At 47.8% G+C, this 20,388-nt stretch overlaps 1 protein-coding gene across 1 annotated transcript in view; it reads right to left on the bottom strand.

Moving 5' to 3' along the window:
* The window catches only part of LOC146209661 (uncharacterized), a 28,466-nt gene extending 13,631 nt beyond the window's left edge, over positions 1 to 14,835 (bottom strand). Inside the window, exons 1-2 of the mRNA XM_084580812.1 lie at positions 14,794 to 14,835; positions 13,235 to 13,492 (exon numbers count right to left, since the gene is read on the bottom strand). Of these exons, the coding sequence (XP_084436938.1) occupies positions 13,235 to 13,492; positions 14,794 to 14,835 (300 nt within the window). The remainder of the gene's footprint in view (positions 1 to 13,234; positions 13,493 to 14,793) is intronic.
* Positions 14,836 to 20,388: the final 5,553 nt, after the last annotated feature.

Below are 20,388 nucleotides of genomic sequence, written 5' to 3'. Positions count from 1 at the left end.
AGCGGAGGTCCAAAGTCGAGAAATATTTGGCGCCATGGAGAGAGTCAAGGGCGTCATCAATTCTTGGCATTGGATATACATCTTTGCGGGTAATTTTGTTGAGTGCGCGGTAATCAACACAAAAGCGTACCGAGCCGTCCTTTTTTTTTAACTAACACTACTGGGGAGGACCATGGACTTGTCGAGGGACAAATAATATTGCGATGGAGCATGTCATTTACATTTTCTTCAATTACCTTTCGTTCAGAGAGGGAAACCCGATACGGCCGTCGGCGAACGATAGAGTTACTTTCAGTAATGATGCGATGGTGCGCAACACTAGTCCGTCCCAGTGGTGGGGAAGTGGCATCAAAAATGGCTTAGTGTTGTCGAAGCAATGTCAGCAGTTCTTGGCGTTGGTTCGGCGTGAGGTTAGGATTAATAGTCTTTGTGAGAACAGAAAGAGAGACGTCTGTCGAAACACAGTGCTGAGGCTGAGGGGCGGTGAGCACCAGCAAGGACAAAGGTTGAACATCCACCTTGCAGGGGAGAGAAGTTCCTTTTCGGAGCACGAGGGATTCACGTGAAGTGTTAGTGGACGCTACTGTCGCTGAGCCGTTGCAGAACCTCACAAGACTAGACGGGAAGGCGATACCGCGTTCAAGATGACGATAAGATGGTGCCATGAGTACGTCCCCGTCAGCGATGTGGTCAGAAACAACGGTAAGCAGTTTTTCGCACTGAGGAGGCAGAACAGTATCAGCGGCGGCAACAAGGGGATGATGTCGTTCAGAAACTTCAGATGAAAAATCGCTGTCTGTCATATGGATAACACGGTCGCCACAAGAAATTAACGCCGAAGCGGTTGACAAAATATCCCATACAAAAATCATGAGATGCGCGCACGGAGAGAGCAAAGCAAACATGCATATGATGGCGGACGCCGTCAATAACTACTCGTACGGTGCACTTTGCTAAAGGGCGCAAAGGGACGTCATTGGCTCCACGGAGTTCAGGCCCATCATATGGTGTCGTCACTTTTTGCAAACGGTAGCGCAAATCAGCGTGAATGACAGAAATTGCAGCCCCTGTATCAATCAATGCTTCGACCGGTAATCCTTCAGCGAAAACAGAAATCACATTATACGGGCGATCAGGAGGACTTTTGGTAAGTTCGCAGACTGCAGTTTGACCTCCGGAAACTGCAACGCTTAGTTTTCCGGATGGCGGACAGGGAGAGTTGTTGTGGGTCGGAGAGGGGAAACTGAGCGGCGGTATGGGGATAGGGACCGACGTCGGGATGCATGGGTTCCACGAGGCTCAGACGAGGATTCTGGAGGTGGGGATGATCTTCGAGGTTGGCTGGAAATAGGAGGTCGTCGCTGATAATATGAGGGTACATCACTTTCGAAGGCGTCATAACCACGCCACTTGTTCTGAATACGTCGACGGCAGAAGCGGGATATATGTCCTCGTATTCCACAGTAGTAACACACTGGGCGAGAGGGGCGCCAGGGTGCGTAATAGGGTGGCGTAGGCTGAGCCGTCGTCACGGCATTGATGTGATTGCAGGGCGATGCCAGTTGGGGCGGCGGAACAAAAGGAGGGGGTGATGCTACGACGCGCGCGTAAGTAGATGCTGGGCGGGGTGAAGGAGGGTCGGACGCCATAGGTCGCGTGATTGTTGCCAGCTCATCTTTAATGATGTTGCGGAGACCGGCGTCATTAGAAGGTACGGAAGAATGATCGCACCCGTATCGACAGACAGGCTTGAGGGCTTGGAGCTCCTCCCGGATGATGGCTCGAATCAGTGCCCGTAGATCCAGGTCAGCATAGGTCGGGCCAGTAGCAATGTCGGGCTGCAATCGGGAAGACTGCAGCTGGTCGATGCGTTGGCAGGTCGCAATAATGGTGTCAACAGTAGAAGGATTCTGGGCAATCAGGGTATTATAAGCCACAGAATTAATTCATTTTAAGATGTGGTGTACGCGTTCAGGTTCCGGCATGGTGGGACTAATACGCCGGCAGAGTGCAAGTATGGCCTCTATGTAAGACGCATATGACTCATCGGGACCTTGGAGGCGAGAGGCGAGCTTGTTCTTCGCGAAATCAGTGCGAACTGCTGGGTCGGCGAAATATTGGCGGAACTGCTGCTTGAATGTTGTCCAGTTAGTGGTGTGGGGTTCGCGGTTAATAAACCCGGTTCTGGCGACCTCAATGAGGTACAAAGAAACGTTCAGAAATTTTAGAGCGTCGTCCCACCGGTTGTAGTTACTGCAGCGTTCATAGGTGTCCAGCCAGTCATCGACGTCTTCGTCGCGACGACCAGCGAACAGCGGCGGGTCGCGTTGTCGTGCGGGCACAGTCGGAGGGGGTGGTGCAGCCGAGGTAGAGGGTCCTGCCAATTCGTGGGTGCTCTCGGTAGACATAACGATGGTGGCAAGCGGTAAACAGCGACCGGAACGTAGCTCCAGCGAGAGGCAGGGCACAAAACAGCAAGAGATCAATTCTCACCTCCACCACTTGTGGAAGAAGGCTAGGTCAAGACGGCGAGGTCGTGGCGGCAAGGACAGCGAAGCCTTGTCTAGCGTTTTAATCCGGTCACCAACCCAGGCACGCGCCGGAGCCGGCGCCGCGGGACGATGATGATGGTATGTACAAATGAAAGAAGATGATGATGGCATGTACAAATGAAAGAAGGTCCACAGAAGGCTCACAATATTCAGCTCTAACCGAGGATGGCGATGTTACCCTAGAAGCAATGAACAATAATTTCACAGATATTATTACTGAGTGCGCGGTAGACGTAGGTGGTAGGATAGTTAGAGAGGATACCGGCAAGTTGTCTAAGGAGACGAAAGATTTGATTTAGAAACGCCAGAGTATGAAAGCTTCCAATCCAACGGACCAGATCGAATTGGCCGAGATATCAAAGGTAATCAATAAGCGCAAAGTAACCGATATAAGGAAGTATAACATGAGAAAATTGAGCATACTGTAAACAACGGGGAAACCCTTAAAGCGGTAAAGAAGAAAGTGGCCATAGGCAATAACCAGATGTATGTGATAAGGGACAAGGCGGGCAACGTCATCACGAATATGGACAAGATAGTCAAAGTAGCCGAGGAGTTCTATACAGATCTCTACAGTAGCCAAAGTAGTCAGGACCGTAATGAGATTGGCGGTAGGGAGAAACAGTCAGATGTTCCACCAGTGACGAAGAACGAGGTCAAGACAGAGTTAGAAACTATGAAAACGGGGATATCAGCTGGAAAGGATCTGATATCTATAGATGTGCTGAAGGACGGGTGAGGGGGGGGGGGGGGTGTATCATGCTAGAAAAACTGGCCACCCTGTATACGCAGTGCCTGGTGTCATCGATGGTACCGGAACCATGGAAGAATGCAAACATATCCTCATTCATAAGAAAGGGGACTTAGGGACCTTAAAAATTACAGGTCAATCAGCTTACTGCCTGTTACGTATAAGGTATTTACTAAGTTAATCGCTAATAGAATCAAGACAATCTTAGACTGCAATCAAGCAAAGGATCAAGCAGGTTTTCGGAAACGGTACTGTAATATCGATCATATCCATCTCATCAATCAGGTGATAGAAAAATGCTAGGATATAACCAGCTCTTATACATAGCATTCATCGATTATGAAAAAGCATTTGGCTCAGTTGAAACCTCGGCGGTGATGCAGGCATTGCGAAATCAGTTGTAGATGAGCCGTACGTGAAGGTGCTAGAAGATATATCAAGTGGATGCACAGCAACCATAGTTCTGCATGAAGAAAGTAACAAAATTCCCATAAAGAAAGGTAGTTAGGCACGGAGACACCATTTCCCTAGTACTATTCACAGCTTGCTTAGAGGAAGTATTCAGAGACTTGTAATGGGAGCAGTTAGGGATAAGGGTAGATGGAGAATACCTCAGTAATCTGCGATCTGCTGATTACATTGCCTAGCTAAGCAACTGGGGGGATGAACTGCAAATATTGATTGATGACCTAGACAGGAAAAGTAGAAAGGTAGGCTTGAAATTCAATATGCAGAAGACTAAGGCAATGTTCAACAGCCTCGGGAAGGAGCAGCAGTTTAAGTTAGGTAGCGAAGCACTGGCAGTAGTAGGCGAATATGTCCACTTAGGACAGGCAGTAACCGCAGATCCGGACCATGAAAAAGAAATAACAAGAAGAGTAAGATTGGGATGGAGAGCATTTGGCAAGCACTCGTAGATTGTGACTAGCAGCTTACCGGTATCGCTCAAGAGGACAGTACACAGCAGTTGCATCTTGCCTGTACTCACCTATGGGGCTGAAACGTGGAGGCTAACCTAGAGAGTTCTACGTAAGGTGAGGACAACCCAGAGGGCTATGGAACAAAAAATGGTAGGGTTAACATTAAAAGATAGGAAGCGTGCAGAGTGGGTCAGAGAAATAACTCAAGTTTCCGACATTCTAGTGGAAATTAAGAAGACGAAATGGGTATGGGCAGGACATGTTGTGTGAAGAGAGTATAATCGATGGTCGTTTAGGGTAAAAAACTGGATTCCAAATGAAGGAAAGCGTAGCAGGGGGCGGCAGAAAGTTAGGTGGGCGAATGAGGTTGAGAAGTTCGCAGGGGTCAAGTGGATGCAGCTAGCACAGAACCGGGTTAAGTGGAGAAATATGGGAGAGGCCTTCACCCTGCAGTGGGTATAGTCAAGCGGCTGCTGCTGATGATAATGATAATTATGAGAAAAAAGATATTTTCGTTCACGAATTGTTTACTCAGAGAAAACTATTACAGACTACTTGTATGGTTTCAGCTGATAATTGAGAAAACTTTAACCGCTACCGGGTACGTGTAAGCAGGAAAACAACGGTATTCAAAATAGGCAGTTGTGGTTCATGCTCTACCTCCATCCGATATACAAAAATTAAAAACATAATATCGAAGGTACCACATGCCAGACTAATTCCAAAAACAAGGAACCTGAACATAAATGCTAGTAGCGAGGAATGGCTTTGTGTGTAGTAAACGAATAATAAAACTAAGAATGCTCAGTAATGAAATAACTGATCAGGGATCAGGTTAGCATAATTTTCAGGCCTATTCAATGCCATGTCGGCATAAAAATATGCAGTGCATAATACATAAGGACGGCTGAGCATTAAGAAACCTTCTTAGTCACATCGCAGTGCGAGAGCTAAGACATCCTTATGGAAAGCTACACAAAGAATTCTACTTATAGGCGCAATATTGTTAAACATTTTTGAGGGATCCCACCCGCTTCTAGAGCTATTCAGAAACGACGTAGATATTTCAGCTGATCATCTTTTACTTTAAGTACACTTTTAGGATCGCTGGCCGCTCCTTGGCGTTCCGCCTCGGGTTCCTCAGCTGCTTCATTTTCTGACTTTCGTACCTCGCCATCTCGCTGTGCTGTAATCGCATAGTTGCCTTAAAACCGAGCGCTCTTCACTGTCGACTAGGAAGCCGTTTTTCAACTCCTCCGCGGTCGTCCAGTAGCATTATCATGACAAGACACTTACTCGAACGAAACTTTTGCGCTATTACATGCATCCGGTACAATATCAGCAACTTTGTCGTACTATTATCAGAATCAGGTGATCGCATGTGTTCATATTTACACACACACACACACACACACACACACACACACACACACACACACACACACACACACACACACACACACACACACACACACACACACACACACACACACACACACACACACACACACACACACACACACACACACACACACACACACACACACACACACACACACACACACACACACACACACACACACACACACACACACACACACACACACACACACACACACACACACACACACACACACACACACACACACACACACACACACACACACACACACACACACACACACACACACACACACACACACACACGACATTACTTGTCTCTATCATGCTGGTTATATTCACTGATCGCGTCTCTCATAGCCTGAGATGCTTTGGGACGTTAAACCCCACAACCCAACCCCAACCCATATTCACTGATCGCCGTTCACTACTGACTAATCAACCAGTCAAAGTCACAATGTTAGCCACCCCAAATTGATATCCCAACACTACGTAAATCACATGCACTTTTTTTCAGTCATCTGTCATTTCCCCAGCATATGCTTTGACTCGAGCTTGACATGTAGTTTAGCGATGATACAGGAAAACACGCAGGCGCCTGGTCGAGCAAGGATTAGGTTAGGTCTAAGGCTCCTGTGGATGCTGCATCGCATTACGGCGCCACACAAATATTGGCACCGGAAGAAATTTGATTCCTCTTTGAAAGTCCTCTCTCAAACCGGGGTACGGCGAAAATTTTTCAGAGCAACCAGGCCGGTAGACTATTTTTACATGAATACAAAATCATTAGGCATAGCCAAAAAGCAGAAAGTTTAAAAGCGGAGGCAGTTTCCGTAAAATATTGATTACTGTTCTATGCAACAAACTTTTAAGGTGTTCCTGCGAATACAAATACCTGTGTTATCGCTAATTATTTTAAACCTGTTCAGCGAAATTTCACAAATTGCTTACCTTATAAAAGAGATAAACTGGATGAAGCGGATCGAAATGCTTAATTGTAATATGAATAATTTTACTGGTATTCCGCAAGAATGGTTCGACTGCGTCCTAATTCTAGATAAGTGACGAAGGTGAACGTGCACACAGAAAATTATCATAAGTGCCAGAAGATAAGCACAATGCGCCAGCAATGAGTATGCAGCAAAACATGATGAAAGGGTGGATGACAGTCTATTTACGAGTGAACATTGGAGTTAAAACAGTTTTTGGAACAGTTTACTTGAGCGCAGAATGACAGAACATTGGTGAGGTCCACATTGTCCAACGTAGTTTATCGAAAGTATTCTCTCTTGCGCTGTTTTATTATGACTAAGCAATGATGTATCTATTGTATCCCAGTCAATAGCTATACGAGCGGTATACTGCATGATGCTAATTGCATTCATTATTGCCGCTAATTATTAAACTAACCTATCAGTTTATGCTTGATGTCATTAATAGCTATTCATTGATGCACTACACTATATATTGCCACCTTGAAGACGGCGCTCGTTTGTGATACGGAAATCGCGAGGCCAATTTGAGAATTACGCCATCGCACTCTCGGGAACTGCATTAGCCCAGACCGCCGACAAAGAGCTTAGCGAGTACTCCTGTCTCGTTTCGAGATTCCCAATGAAACTCTAACAATTTGTAAAGATATGGCGAACTGTTTCGCCGTGCTGATCCCGCCATGTCAAAAGACAAGACACTTCTCCATTTAATGCGCAGCGTAGAGGAACAGCTGTTTTCTGGCCTTGTATCCAGTTCTTCGGCTACAGTGGCCGAATTTGTGTCTGAAGCATTGACAAAACAAAAGGTCTTTTGATAGTAGGCTAACGCTTACAACAGACCTTACTCCGCTGCATCCCTTAGGGAGTCGATTCCGACTTATGGAGAAAACAGTCAAATCGTTCTGAAAACGCATTCTCTCTGTGGTGCGGGACGAACTGCAGAAGCTTTGAGGTACACCTAAACCATAGGATACCACCATTGCCGATATCGTCCGCACGATCATCAGACCGTTAGGCCGCAGTCACCGGGAGATGACCTACAGTCTTAAGTAGCAGCGTGAAGCGCTACCCCTACATAAGCGGATATTTTGGGACGTTGCACCCCACTATCATCGGCATTTTTACCTTTTAGCTTCAACGCCGCCTTTCTCGACAGCAGCAGCTCCAGTGCCAAGTCTGCCTCTGTTCCATGATCCTCTGCCGCGCGTGCAGCCGGCCCAATACACTTCGAGTCACCGACCGTATCGGCGCCGATCAGACGTCTGGTCTCCTCCCGATCGAAGGCCCCTTTCTCTTCATTGTGGCGAACCCGGCCATTTGGTTTGACAGTGCCCCTACCGTGACCTAAGCCTGCAGTGTTTTCTTCCCAGCGAGCGACGACCAGCCTACGGACAACGACCAAGCAATATCGAACAATATATCACTGAACAGTATATGCCTTCTCAGCAACGACTGTCACGATCTCCTCCTCCTCGCCGCTTTTCCGAATCAACCCAAAGTTTATCACGTGGGGAACCTGGAAAATGTCTTAGCTCCCGCCGGGAAAGTGGAGACTGTGACCTCTGAGGGCGAATTCGCTGGAAATCGCGATGAGTCCTCCTGACGACTCAGACTTCAGCTGCCGCGGGCCGTATAAGAAACCCAGACCACATCAGAACTGGACAGCCCCATGTCTCATGGCATACCTGTATTGTTTGGATGGGCACTACTCTATTGGTGGACACCAAACAGACTTGTTCGTTTTGATCGGCAAACTGGCAACGTTTCTTCGAAAACTTACGACTCCATAGTCCGGCGCACCAATTCGCTCCGCTGGGGACACGTTGTCACCCTAACAGGACAGTGCATGGCTGAAGCGCATAATCACGACATCACGCTTGTTGTCAGATGTATCGTGTTCCTGGAGTGTTCGCGCGACTTGATACTTAGTGTGGATTGCCTGCTGGAGAATTTGGCTGTTATTTACATTAGGCGGCGCACCCTCACATTTTCAACAGACAGCGCGGATTGTGAGTCGGCCATTCCAAAGTTTTATTCAGTGTTGAGAAATTCCGCGGATAATGTTTCGATGTCCCCCACCTCCGTGCCAGTATTTTTGTGCGTTTCGCCTGTGAATGTCGACGTGCTGGAACAGTGCTCGTCAAGGAAAATCATTTATTTTTGTTCACACATGGCATCACTGCAGCGCGAAGCCTCTCCACCTTCGTCAAGGACAATCATAGGTTCTGGTGACAAATTTTTCGAATGAACACAGACGCCTTTTCGTGCTCTGATGATCGCCAACACATTCGAAGAACTTTAAGCCTGCTTTGCATCTCAAACTGTGAGCCCTCTTTCCTCTCCACTGCTTCAATATCAAGCCATAGCTCTGCGCAGGTCAGTATCATATTTTAAGGACTGCTACAACAATGTGAAGCTAGCTTTGTATTCTCATTATATTTAAAATATAAAGGCGCCAAAACCACACGCACACACAAGAAAAACAGGACAAAGCGCCACTCACAACTGTCCTGTTTTTCTTCTCTTATGGCGTGCGTGTGGTTTTGGCGCCTTTAAATTGTAAATATAATCAGGTACCAACTAGCCCAACAAGGAGTTCTCCTTTGCATCCTCCTCAAACGTCCATCACGCGACCGTTACCAAATACCGTGTGATTACGTTCGATGATGATCTACCCATCCGGCAACAACCTTACCGTATCTCCCCCCAAGGAACGCGAGGCCATCCAAACACAAGTCAAGAGATGCTTAGGATGGTGTCACTCAACCCTCTCGCAGACCGTGGTCGTCACCTGTCGCCATAGTGAAGCAAAAAGACGGAATTCTGTGGTTTTGTGTTGATTAGTGTAAATTGAATAGGGTCACAAAAACTCATTTCTACCAGCTGCCCCGCATCGACAACTGCCTCGAAAGACTTCGCCGGGCTCAGTATTTGTCATCAATCGACCTCAAACGCGAGTACTTGACACGCGAAACGTTGACAAACGGAACAGTAAGAAGACGGCGTTTGTTACCCCCGATGGCCTTTACGAGTTTGAAGTAATGCCTTTGGCCGATGTTCCGCACCGGCGACTTTTCAGCGGACGATGGACTCGGTCTTCGCTGACCTTAAATCAAAAACCTGCTTAGTGTACCTAGACTACGTCGTCGTGTTCTCGGGAACGCTTGAACAGAACCTTAGATGCCCGCAAAGTGTGCTGGGTGCTGTTTTATTAGATAATTTCAAACTCAAGCCTACGAGACGTCTATTTAGTTACACTGAGGATAAGTTTCTTGGCCACGTGGTTTGCGCATATAGCGTCAAGGCCGATACCGATAAAATTGCCGCCATAGCGAAATTCTCTGTTCTCAAGAACATGTGTAAAACGATTCCTGGGCTTCTGCGCCTACTACCGTCACTTCATACCTGACTTCTCTAAGATTTGCGATCCATAGACTTCTCAGACACGTGATGATACACCGTTTGCCTGGTCCACCGAGCAACAAGGGGTTTTCGAGGAGTAGCGTAGACGGCTGCAAACACCACCTGTGCTTGCGCACTTTGACGACGCAACTGAAATTGTGCTGTACTCCTCTAACATTAGACTGACATCAAAAGGTTGACAGCGTACGCGAGTTGCACTCTTTCTCATGTTGAATGGAATTATCCTATAACGAAAAAAGTGTCTGTCCTATCTGTAGGCCACTATGAAATTCCGGCCCTACCTCAGCCCCTTTCAAGGTATTACCTGATCATCATTCCCTATGCTGGCTGGCGAGTCTACGAGACGAATCTGGGCACCTGGTGCGGTGAAGTCGGCGGTTAAAAGAAGTAGATTACACTGTGTTCATATATATCGGAGAGGTAACATGAAGGCGCCAACACGTGGTCATGAGCCCTTATAGAACAAGGTGATGACGGGATGGATGATGAGATACGTGAAAGGCGTTTCCTTGGTACGGTCAGTACACACAATTGATGGCACGACAACCAGCAGACGACGAGCTTCCACCTGTTATTGACCACCTGTAGGTTCGTACTGCTGACGTTCTATATACGCAGCGGTGTTCTGTTCAAAAGGAACTCAACTAGTGGAAATCGACCCTATATCCTCGTTGTTCTTTGAGATACCCGCGACTTCTTTTTTGCTAGTCACGATGAACCATCTGCTGGACCTTTATATTTAGCCCGCACGCTTGCTCGCATTCGTCAGGCCTACTACTAGCCGGAACTTGATGCCACTGTTCACCAGTACGCAAGTGCCAAAGCCGTAAGTCACCACCGGTCAAGCCTGCAGGTTTGCTGCAGCCAGTTACACCATCGACTATTGCATTCTTTCAAGTCAGTATCGATATTATGGACCCCTTTCTTAACTCTGCAGCCGGTAATAAATGTGTGATTTTGCAGTCGACTATTTAACGAGGTATACGGAACCGAAGGTGGTGGAACAGGGCACGTCTCCCTAACTCGCGAATGTTTTCATGCACCACATGTTCTAAAGGCATGGTACCCCATCGCATGTGGTTGCACAGATCATTCGAGACGTGTGCAAATTCAGCCGCAAAAGCCACCGAAAGACCACGGCTTACCACCCTCAAAGTAATGGGATAACTTAAAATACCCATCGCCGATATAATCTCAATGTATGTGGAAGCGCAGAGCAAGAACTGGGATGGGATCTTTCCTTATGGGATATATGCTTATAACACCGCCATGCAAGAGCCGACGCGATTAACTCTATTTCGTCTTATCTACAAAAGGGACGTCCACACGATGCTTTTCGCCATTATCTCATGTACGTCTGACGACAAGCCGTTTGCCCTCGAACCTAAGCTATTCTCCCAACGCGCCGAGGAAGCTCAAACTGACGCGCCTCAACATTCAATAGCAGCAGTCTGGAATCGCACCGGTAAACCCTTCGGTACCGGCACGTCAGTTATGTGCCTGCAGAGAACAAGTTTTGGTTTGGACTGCTGTAATACGCCCGGGACTGCTGGAATAATTGATGTGCCTATTCTTCGGTTTTTGCAGACTCCTGCGCCGTGTGACGGACGTCACATATGAAATGGTTCTGACGGTATCTGCCAACCTAGCCGTCCCCAACCTCACTTGTTATCCGTGCACATTGCACGACTGAAACCTTACTTTACTCGGTGAGGTACTAGGTGAGGTGTGATTTGTGCTGCCGTTGTGGCGATGTGGGATGCCGTGATGTGACACTGCGCGTTGATTACCTTGTATTGTCGCACCTGATGCTATCGCGATATTGCTTTTTTTTTGGATGGGGGCTTAATGCCACCTAGTTTACCACGTGACAGAAAAGGAAGAAGGATCTCGCAGTCTTACAAGCTCACAGAGAAAGAAGGAGCTCGCGCAGTTGGGTGCTACGAGCGCGTACCACAAGCTCACAGCTGTTTCCTCTAATTGAATATTTATGACAATAATATAGACTCCACAATTGGACTAGTTTATTAAAAGTAATTAGTAATGTGTATTATAGTATACTTAATCTTGTCAGTAGCTCTCGAACAATATATCACATGTTTCATTATTATATTTTAGATGCTCAATTGTACTTTCTTATAGCTTAACTACCTTCTCGCTAACAAGTAACTATCTCTTATATTTCATTTAACACTTAGTACACAGATATACAGATACGGCACATTCTACATATCAACCTGTTACGAAGACTAAGCCTATCTTGAGAGCAGATGTGCAGTCGATTTTTGAGTTGCAACCCCTGGTGTAGCAGAGCCTGCGCTATAATAATGGGTGCGAGGATGTTTACTTTCGACTCCTAATTCTGTAGAAATTACGTGCACCTTACGTAAGGCGACAGTTTGTAAGGCGAGACTCTCTATGTGCATGATGTTGAAAAATAATGAGGTATTGAACAATGGACCATGGCTTATAAATAGTGCGCAAACATACCTTTCTAAAAAGGTATTTCAAACGATCAAAATTGTTTAGGTGTTAATAGAAGAACAGGGCAAGAACATTAAAAAGACGTGCGACCAGGCTATGAAGTAGTGACACTGATACAAAAGCGAGGGAAATGATTCGTAGAGAAGAAATGTGCCGATTCTTAGAACGTGCAATTTTTATACTGAAATGTTATAGATACATGCATGATCGCTTTTTAAAAGTGTCTAGTGCGCTAAATTCAATCATCTTTTTTATGAGAACTCAAAAATATGGCCCTTATCAGCATAAGGTAAATAGATCATATACCTTTCACGAGAAAAGAATGCAAATGCAAAAGGAGCACCGTATAGATACTTTCTTAAACACAATGCCCAGATCATGTTAAATTTTCATTTAGGTGGATAATACAACGTTCATTCTTGTCTTTTCACCTATTCATTCCATGAATTTACCATGTAGTTCTTTATTTGAAGGCTATTCATACAGTTCCTATTCGAGCCTACATTTTCTCCTGTATCCATATTTCCTTTCTCGTTTTTTCAAGAATTTCTATCCGTGAGTAACATTAAAATGACTATTCTGTATGGGGCTTGAACGCGCAGTTAATACTAGCATCACATTCTGCAGATAGTTCTTTCTTTTTTTTCAAAGATACCCTATTAGAAAAGTGAGCTTTAAGTTCGGACGAATGGCGTAGTGAAGGCCACTTACGTAGCACTTTCCAAGCGAAGAAAAGATGCAGTACGCGGCAGCTGCGGCGAAGACCATCCATACTAGACAAGCGCATGCAGATGCGTATCCCATCTGGCGAGCGGTGACAGCCAGAATGACGGGGATGCATGCGAGCCCCACGAAACAGCCACTGAAATAGCACGTTGCCAGGCCAACCAGCCAGGAGTCGGCGGCGAGCAGAGTGCACACGTGGCCACTAGGGTTTTCCGTCAGCGCTGCCGAAGATAGGCGGGCCACCTGGACATATTAGCGGTTATTATTGTCCAGTTAGTAACCAGGGTCAAGACACTGATGGAATCGAAGGCAGCGCACTTATTGCTGGTGGAAGTAAGCAACTCAGTCATCGCGCAGTTAATAAGGCCCATTTATCTAAAAATGTCAGTGCCTGTCTTCTTAGATGCAAGACGAAATGTTTCGTTGATGAAATATGTAGTTTTTCAAATTTTGACCTCGGCGTAAGGAGCATTTGCGTATTCTGAAACCGTAATAAGCTTTCTATACTGCACATTTGAGCTCCTTTCTCGAGCTCAGTTTCTATAGCTATACTAGTCTTTACGATCAAATATTTAGAGCCCGCAATTCTCTAAATATTGTGTTTACTTATGACCGGTTGCTATGAAGATGTATATAAGAACTTCCAGCGGCACAAAGCGAAAACAGCCACTGCATGGGTAAGACCTCCACCATAGCGAAACCATTATGTCTCACCCCCCCCCCCCCATATTTAGTCACTAAAATATTTATTTGCACTATAGCATTCTGTAAGTAACCTAAGAACAGCAATGTGGCATCTGCAACAACTACAGCTTTGCATATCTAGCTGTTCAAGCCACGGTAATTTATAATTTTCGAATTAGTCTACCGCTGGGGAGCCGCAGACGTTAGCGCGACTGCATGTTGTTTGCTGCTTTTAATACTTCCCTTCCCCGTTAGTGTGCTATGCATTTATAGACGTACTACAGGTTTATATTTAGGAATCTCTTGAAAAGCTTACTGTGTGAGGTTACACGAGGAAGCTACTTGTGCACCCACGAGATTTGCTGCTAACATTAGCAAAGAGCCATAATAGCATGAATTTACCCTGTTTGAAATTTTCGCAGTCGCATTTCAAGTCAAAATCCAAGTTAAGCAGACGACGGCCACTTCAGGCGGACTACTCAAGCCACTACCCGAGCGCATCTGCAAGCGGAGAGAACCTTCGGGACCTCAACAGGGAGATCGTGCGAGAGGAGCTCCGTCGATTGCTGCCATCATCGCAACAACCCCAGCTGGCGATGCTCGCGGATGTCGTCCGTGAAGAAGTCCAGCAAGCACTGGGCGTTCCTCAAGTGACGGCTGCGACTGTTCCAGCACAAGAGGCAGCAGCGATGAACTTCGCTGCTGCATTACGTCGTCCTGAAGAAGTCCAGCAAGCACTGGGCGTTCCTCAAGTGACGGCTGCGACTGTTCCAGCACAAGAGGCAACAGCGATGAACTACGCTGCTGCATTACGTCGCCCTGCGCCCCGACGTGATGACTTTCCAAGCCCTCGTCGTTACCATCTTGGTCCTGAAATCCGCACCTTGGCCCCCGCCCGCCATGGCTACCAACGACCCCCAAGTCCCAGGAAGTGCGACGCCTGGAGGACAGCAAACAACCGGCCATTATGGTTCCACTGCAGTGAGGCCGGCCGCATTCTGCGCCACTGCCTGTACCGACGAATCGGTCTCTGCAGATTTGAAGTCGATGCTCCACGACCACTCCCAGGTGAACGACCGCAAGAAGTCGACAAATATCTGCGTAGCAGTGAGATTGCGCCACCAAGCCGTCGGTTCAGGTCCCCATCACCGTACACGGCCCGCTTTGCGTCCCCAGGCCATAACTACGATGAGAGTGTGCGCGGAAGATTCCCAAGCCCGCGCAGAGGAAACTAAATAGAGCAACCTTTGGAGAGGAGGTTGCTTCGCGGCGAAACCACGAAGATCCTCCATCGCCGACGATGAGTGACGACGACGGAGCCATTACATCGCCGATCCACAAGACAACGTCAACGAGATCACGGCCAGACTTCAAGTTCACATCGCCACCCAGCGATGCTACGACGATGTGCCCAGCCCGCGATCTCAGCACAAGACGAAGCAGAGATCGAACACCGAAGCCAACGTGCAATACTGGGATGCGAACAAGCGACCTTGAGATTGCTGTCGACGGACGCACGCTTACCACCCTAGTGGACACCGGTGCCAACTACTCTGTCATCACTGGAGCTTTCGCCGCCCAGCTCAAGACAGTGACAACCACTTGGGACGGCCCGCTAATCCGTACCGCTGGTGGTAAACTTATTACGCGGTCTGGGCGATGCACCGCAAGAGTTACAGTAAATGGACGTACCTACTCTACCAGCTTCGTCGTCCTACAGCACTGTTCCCGCGATGTGATTCTGGGCATGGATTTCCTCAATGAACATATGCGGTCATCGACCTCCGATCCAAACTAATCAAGCTCTCGACCGACAAAGCCATACCTCCTACGAGAACTTCGGCGCATCAAGTCGCTCTCAACGTCCTCGACGGAGAATTGACCTTACCGCCTCGATCAAGCGTCATCGTCCCTGTGGTTACACCAGAAGTCGAAATCACGGAAGGGGTTGCCGAAGGAAACACTCAGTTGTTACTGAATAGAGGACTTGGCATCGCAAGAGGCATCGTCCGTTTCCGTCATGGACAAGCTGATGTGCTCGTCACGAACTTCACCGAAGAATACCGGCACCTGAACAAGGGCATGACGCTTGCTTTCCTTGACGAGGTAGTGAAAACTCGAGAAGCCTTCGTCCTCCCTAGCCAACTTGAAGACGATGCACCCAACCGAGCCAAGCCGCCCAATTTCGACATTAACCCAGAGCACCCCCGAGACAGACAAGACTGGATTCGCATTCTTCTTGAAATCTAAAGCGACCGCTTTTCTTCAGCGTCGAAGGTGCGGCAAACTCTGTTGTCAAAGCATCGCATCATCACGGATGAAAAGCTCTGCCGCTACGTTAAAGCCCCTAACGTGTATTGCCACGAGAACGCCAGGCCATACGCAATCGAGTTGAGGAAATGCTGCGTGATGACGTGTTCCAGCCATCCAACAGCCCCCTGGGCGGCACCAGTCGTTTTGGTGAAAACGAAAGACGACACAATTAGCTTCTGCGTCGATTACCACCGCTTGAATAGCATATCTAAGAAGGATGTCTACCCCCTTCCCCGCATCGACGACACACTGGACCGGTTCTGCAATGCAAGGTACTTCTCATCGATGGACCTGAAGAGCTAATATTAGCAAATTGAGGTCGACGAAAGAGATCGCGAGGAGACCGCATTCATCACACCGGACGGACTTTTCGAGTTCAAGGTGATGCCATTTGGCCTCTGCTCCGCACCAACGATGTTTCAACGAGTACTGTCCTGGAGGGCTTGAAGTGGCAGATTTGCGTGGTATACTTGGATGATGTCATTGTCTTCTCGTCAAACTTTGAAGACCACCTGAAATGGCTGCAGACAGTGTTGTAAGCCATCAAATCATCAGGACTAACGTTAAAACCAGAGATGTGCACTTCGCCTACGAGGAACTGCGGTTCCTAGGCCACATCGTTAGCAAGGATGGTGTTCGGCCAGAGCCGGAGAAAACAGCTGCAATCGCACAATTTCCACCGCCTGCTGACAAGAAAGCCGTGCGCAGGTTCATTGGGCTGTGTGCTTATTATCGACGATTTGTCAGACATGTTTCGTGCATCGCCGAATCGTTGACGCCGCTTACGAAGGCTGACGTACCTTTTTAAATGGGAAGCGCCGCAAGGAGCAGCCTTTGACGAACTTAAGCGCCGAATGCAGTCGCTCCTTTCCTTGGCCACTTTGATGAAAATGTCGAGACCCAAATTCACCCCGACGCAAGCAGTTTGGGCCTGGGAGCCGTTCTCGTCCAGAAGAGTGCCGGACTGGAGAAGGTAGTCGCCTACGCTAGCAAGTCCCCCACTAAAGCCGAAGTCAGTTACTCGACGACCAAGAAGGAGCGCCTCGCGATCATCTGGGTCATTTCTAAGTTCCGTCCATACCAATACGGTCGACCATTCAAGGTGATAAGCGACCACCACGCACTCTCCTGGCTAGCTAATTTAAAAGACCCCTTCGGCCGCCTTGCCCGATGGAGCCTAAGACTTCAAGAATTGACGTTACAGTAGTATATAAGTCGAACCGCAAGCGTTTAGAGGCTGACTGCTTATCCCGATCTCCCGTCGACGTTCCGCCGAAGGAAGATGACGACAATGCCTTTCTGGGACCAGTAAGCGCCAGCAGCCTTGCACAACAACAGCGATCAGATCCTCAACTGAAAGACCTAGCAGATTACTTGGAAGGCAACACCGCTTCTCCACGTGCTGTGTTTGGCGTCAGTTGTCGTCGTTCGCCTTAAGCAATGACGTCCATCATAAAAAAAGAACTTCGCTCCCAACAAGACAGCGCAGTTTCTTGTCGTGCCTTAAAAATCTCAGACAGGAAATTCTTCACGGGTTGCACGATGAGCCAACAGCAAGGAACCTCGGTTTTGCGCACCCGTTGCATCGAACGCAGGAGAAGTACTACTGGCCGCGACTGCCTGCCGACGTTGCCCATTACGTAAAAACGTGCCGCGAGTGCCAGCGACGGAAGACGCCGCCGATCAGGCCAGCTGGGCTACTGAACCCGATACCGCCCCAACCCTACCCTTTCAACAAATTGAGATGGATCTTCTCGGCCCCTTTCCATCTTCATCTGCGGGTAACCAGTGGATCGTCGTGGGCACCGACTACCTTTCCCAATACGCAGAAGCAAAAGCACTGCCCAATGGTACTGCGGCAGAAGTCGCAAAGTTTTTTGTCGAACAAATTCTCTTGCGGCACGGCGCCCCAGAAGTCCTCATCACGGACAGGGGAAAGGCATTTACGGCAGAGCGGACGCAAGCCATTTTAGAATACAGTCCTACCAGTCATCGACTCCCCACACAAATCGACTTACGGAGCGTCTCAACAAAATTATCACTTCCAATTATATGATTGCAATGCACGTCGACGCCGAGCACAAGACATGGGACGCCATTCTACCCTACGTCATCTTTCTTTATAACACCGCCATCTAGGAGACAACCAGGTCGATCCCGTTCAGCCGTGTGTACGGCAGGGAGCCCACGACGACTCTTGACGAAATCCTGCCACACGTAACTGATGAGGGTAACCTGGACGTCGCCGCCTATCTTCAACGTGCAGAGGAAGCCCGAAGACGCGCCCAAATGCGCGTTAAAGGTCAGCAACGAATCGATGCCTGACGTTAAAACTTACGACGACGCGATGCAGAGTACAGGCCGGGAGATTAAGTCTGGGTTTGGACGCTGATTCGCCGCCGCGGACTGAGCGTAAAGCTTTTACGCCGATACTTCGGCTCCTACAAGGTGCTTCGCCGACTAGGACAATTTAACTACGAGATCGTTCCCGACGGCGCGGCAGCATCGCAGCGGCGCTGAGTGCATCCAGAAATTCTGCATGTTGTACGCCTTAAGTATGCGCGCTAAAGGCTATTCATGTTTGCTTTGCAATCCTTATGTTAATTCATATCTGTTTATTTTGAAACATCGAGGCGATGTTTTTTTTTAAGGGGGGAGTAATGCCGCGAACTGATTAAATATTTATCTGTTCCTGTTCAACAGCCGCTGGCATGCGGCCTTATCATTGTTATTTTGGCGCGCTTAACAATTTTGTATTCTGTGTTTGTTGATGCTCGTTGTCGCGATACGACGTGGTATCATTTTCTTTGCCGCGAACGATGCGCCGAGATCTGACTCGAAGACTCCCATCACTCGAGTATGTTTCTACAATGTTCCAGGTTGTGCTGCTAGTAGTATGCGACATTATCTAGATTGTTCTGAGCAGCATTTAAATTGAGCGTTGACGAGTGCAACGAGCATTCTTAGTTCGACGACCAACGAGCACGTTTGTTGCTGTTGCCGCCGCTGAGTTGCTTAGTTCTTTTGCGGGCGCAAGTCAGCCCAATAAAGAATTTCTTCAGTGCAATCACTGACTCTTCATTTGGGTCATCGACCTTGTCACCGCCACGTGACAATAGGAAGGGAAAGGCGCGGTAACTGTCTGACTTGTTTTTGGTCGACACCTTAATCGCGCCGTAAGGGAAGGAAGGAAGGTGGGATTGAAAGTGAAAAGAGAGAAAGAGGGACCGTAGAGGAGGGCTGCGAAGTAATTTCGACCACCTGGGGATCTTTAACGTGCACTGACATCGCATAGCACAAGGATGCCTCTTTGTTCCACCTTTAAGTGTGGGCTCGCAGGGGCCAGGAACGCTAGACAAGAACACATCTCGCGGAATCTCACTGATTGTAACAGATCTCGTGCAAGACTCTTGTGCACGAGATTACGCTCCATGAGCCTAGAAAGGCGTTTGCCATAAAAAGTGGCGCATAGCAAGAGCAAAGAAAGAATACCATAAGAAAGCGAACAGAACAGCGAAGACGCCCGAACAGAGAGAGGAACAGTTTACTAAAAGGGGTTGCCAGGAAACTGAGCGTAATAGACGGGGCAATGCCGCCGAGATGGGGCCAACGAAGAGTTAGTCAACGGGAACCAACAGAACATGATGTGAAGGTACGCTCTGTGATAATTCCATTCGAGTTTCCGCAAGTGCATTACAACCCGGACATCTCGAGCAATGTGGACAATCGATTTTGACACATGATGTGTAGTGTGTGCGAGAGACTGGCACCAAATGAACTTGACGCCGATGAGTAATCCAGTGTATGTGACTTTGCGTTAAGAGATTATACCAAATATAACTACTGTATAGACAAAATTGAGACCCCTGCATGCAACTTCACAGATCATCAGACAGTCTTCGTCTCTGTAAAGCAAAATGAATACATATGTACATATCCAATGTCTCCCATTGCTAAACATACAGGACCACAACAAGCTCAGCTAAGGAAACGTGCCTCTCGCTAAGTATATCATGGTATAACCGAGCTAAGCCACTGCCGTTGCCTTTGCACGATGCTTGAATAACATTCCTACCAGTGATACCATCAATATGTTGACCAAACAGCGCATTGTGATGCCGAGGATTTTGATGCCCCTTTAG

Source organism: Amblyomma maculatum, chromosome 1, assembly GCF_055883805.1.
Source record: "Amblyomma maculatum isolate TAMU_Amacu chromosome 1, ASM5588380v1, whole genome shotgun sequence".
Taxonomy (NCBI): Eukaryota; Metazoa; Arthropoda; class Arachnida; order Ixodida; family Ixodidae; genus Amblyomma; species Amblyomma maculatum.
This window is presented reverse-complemented; position numbering and strand designations above follow the sequence as displayed.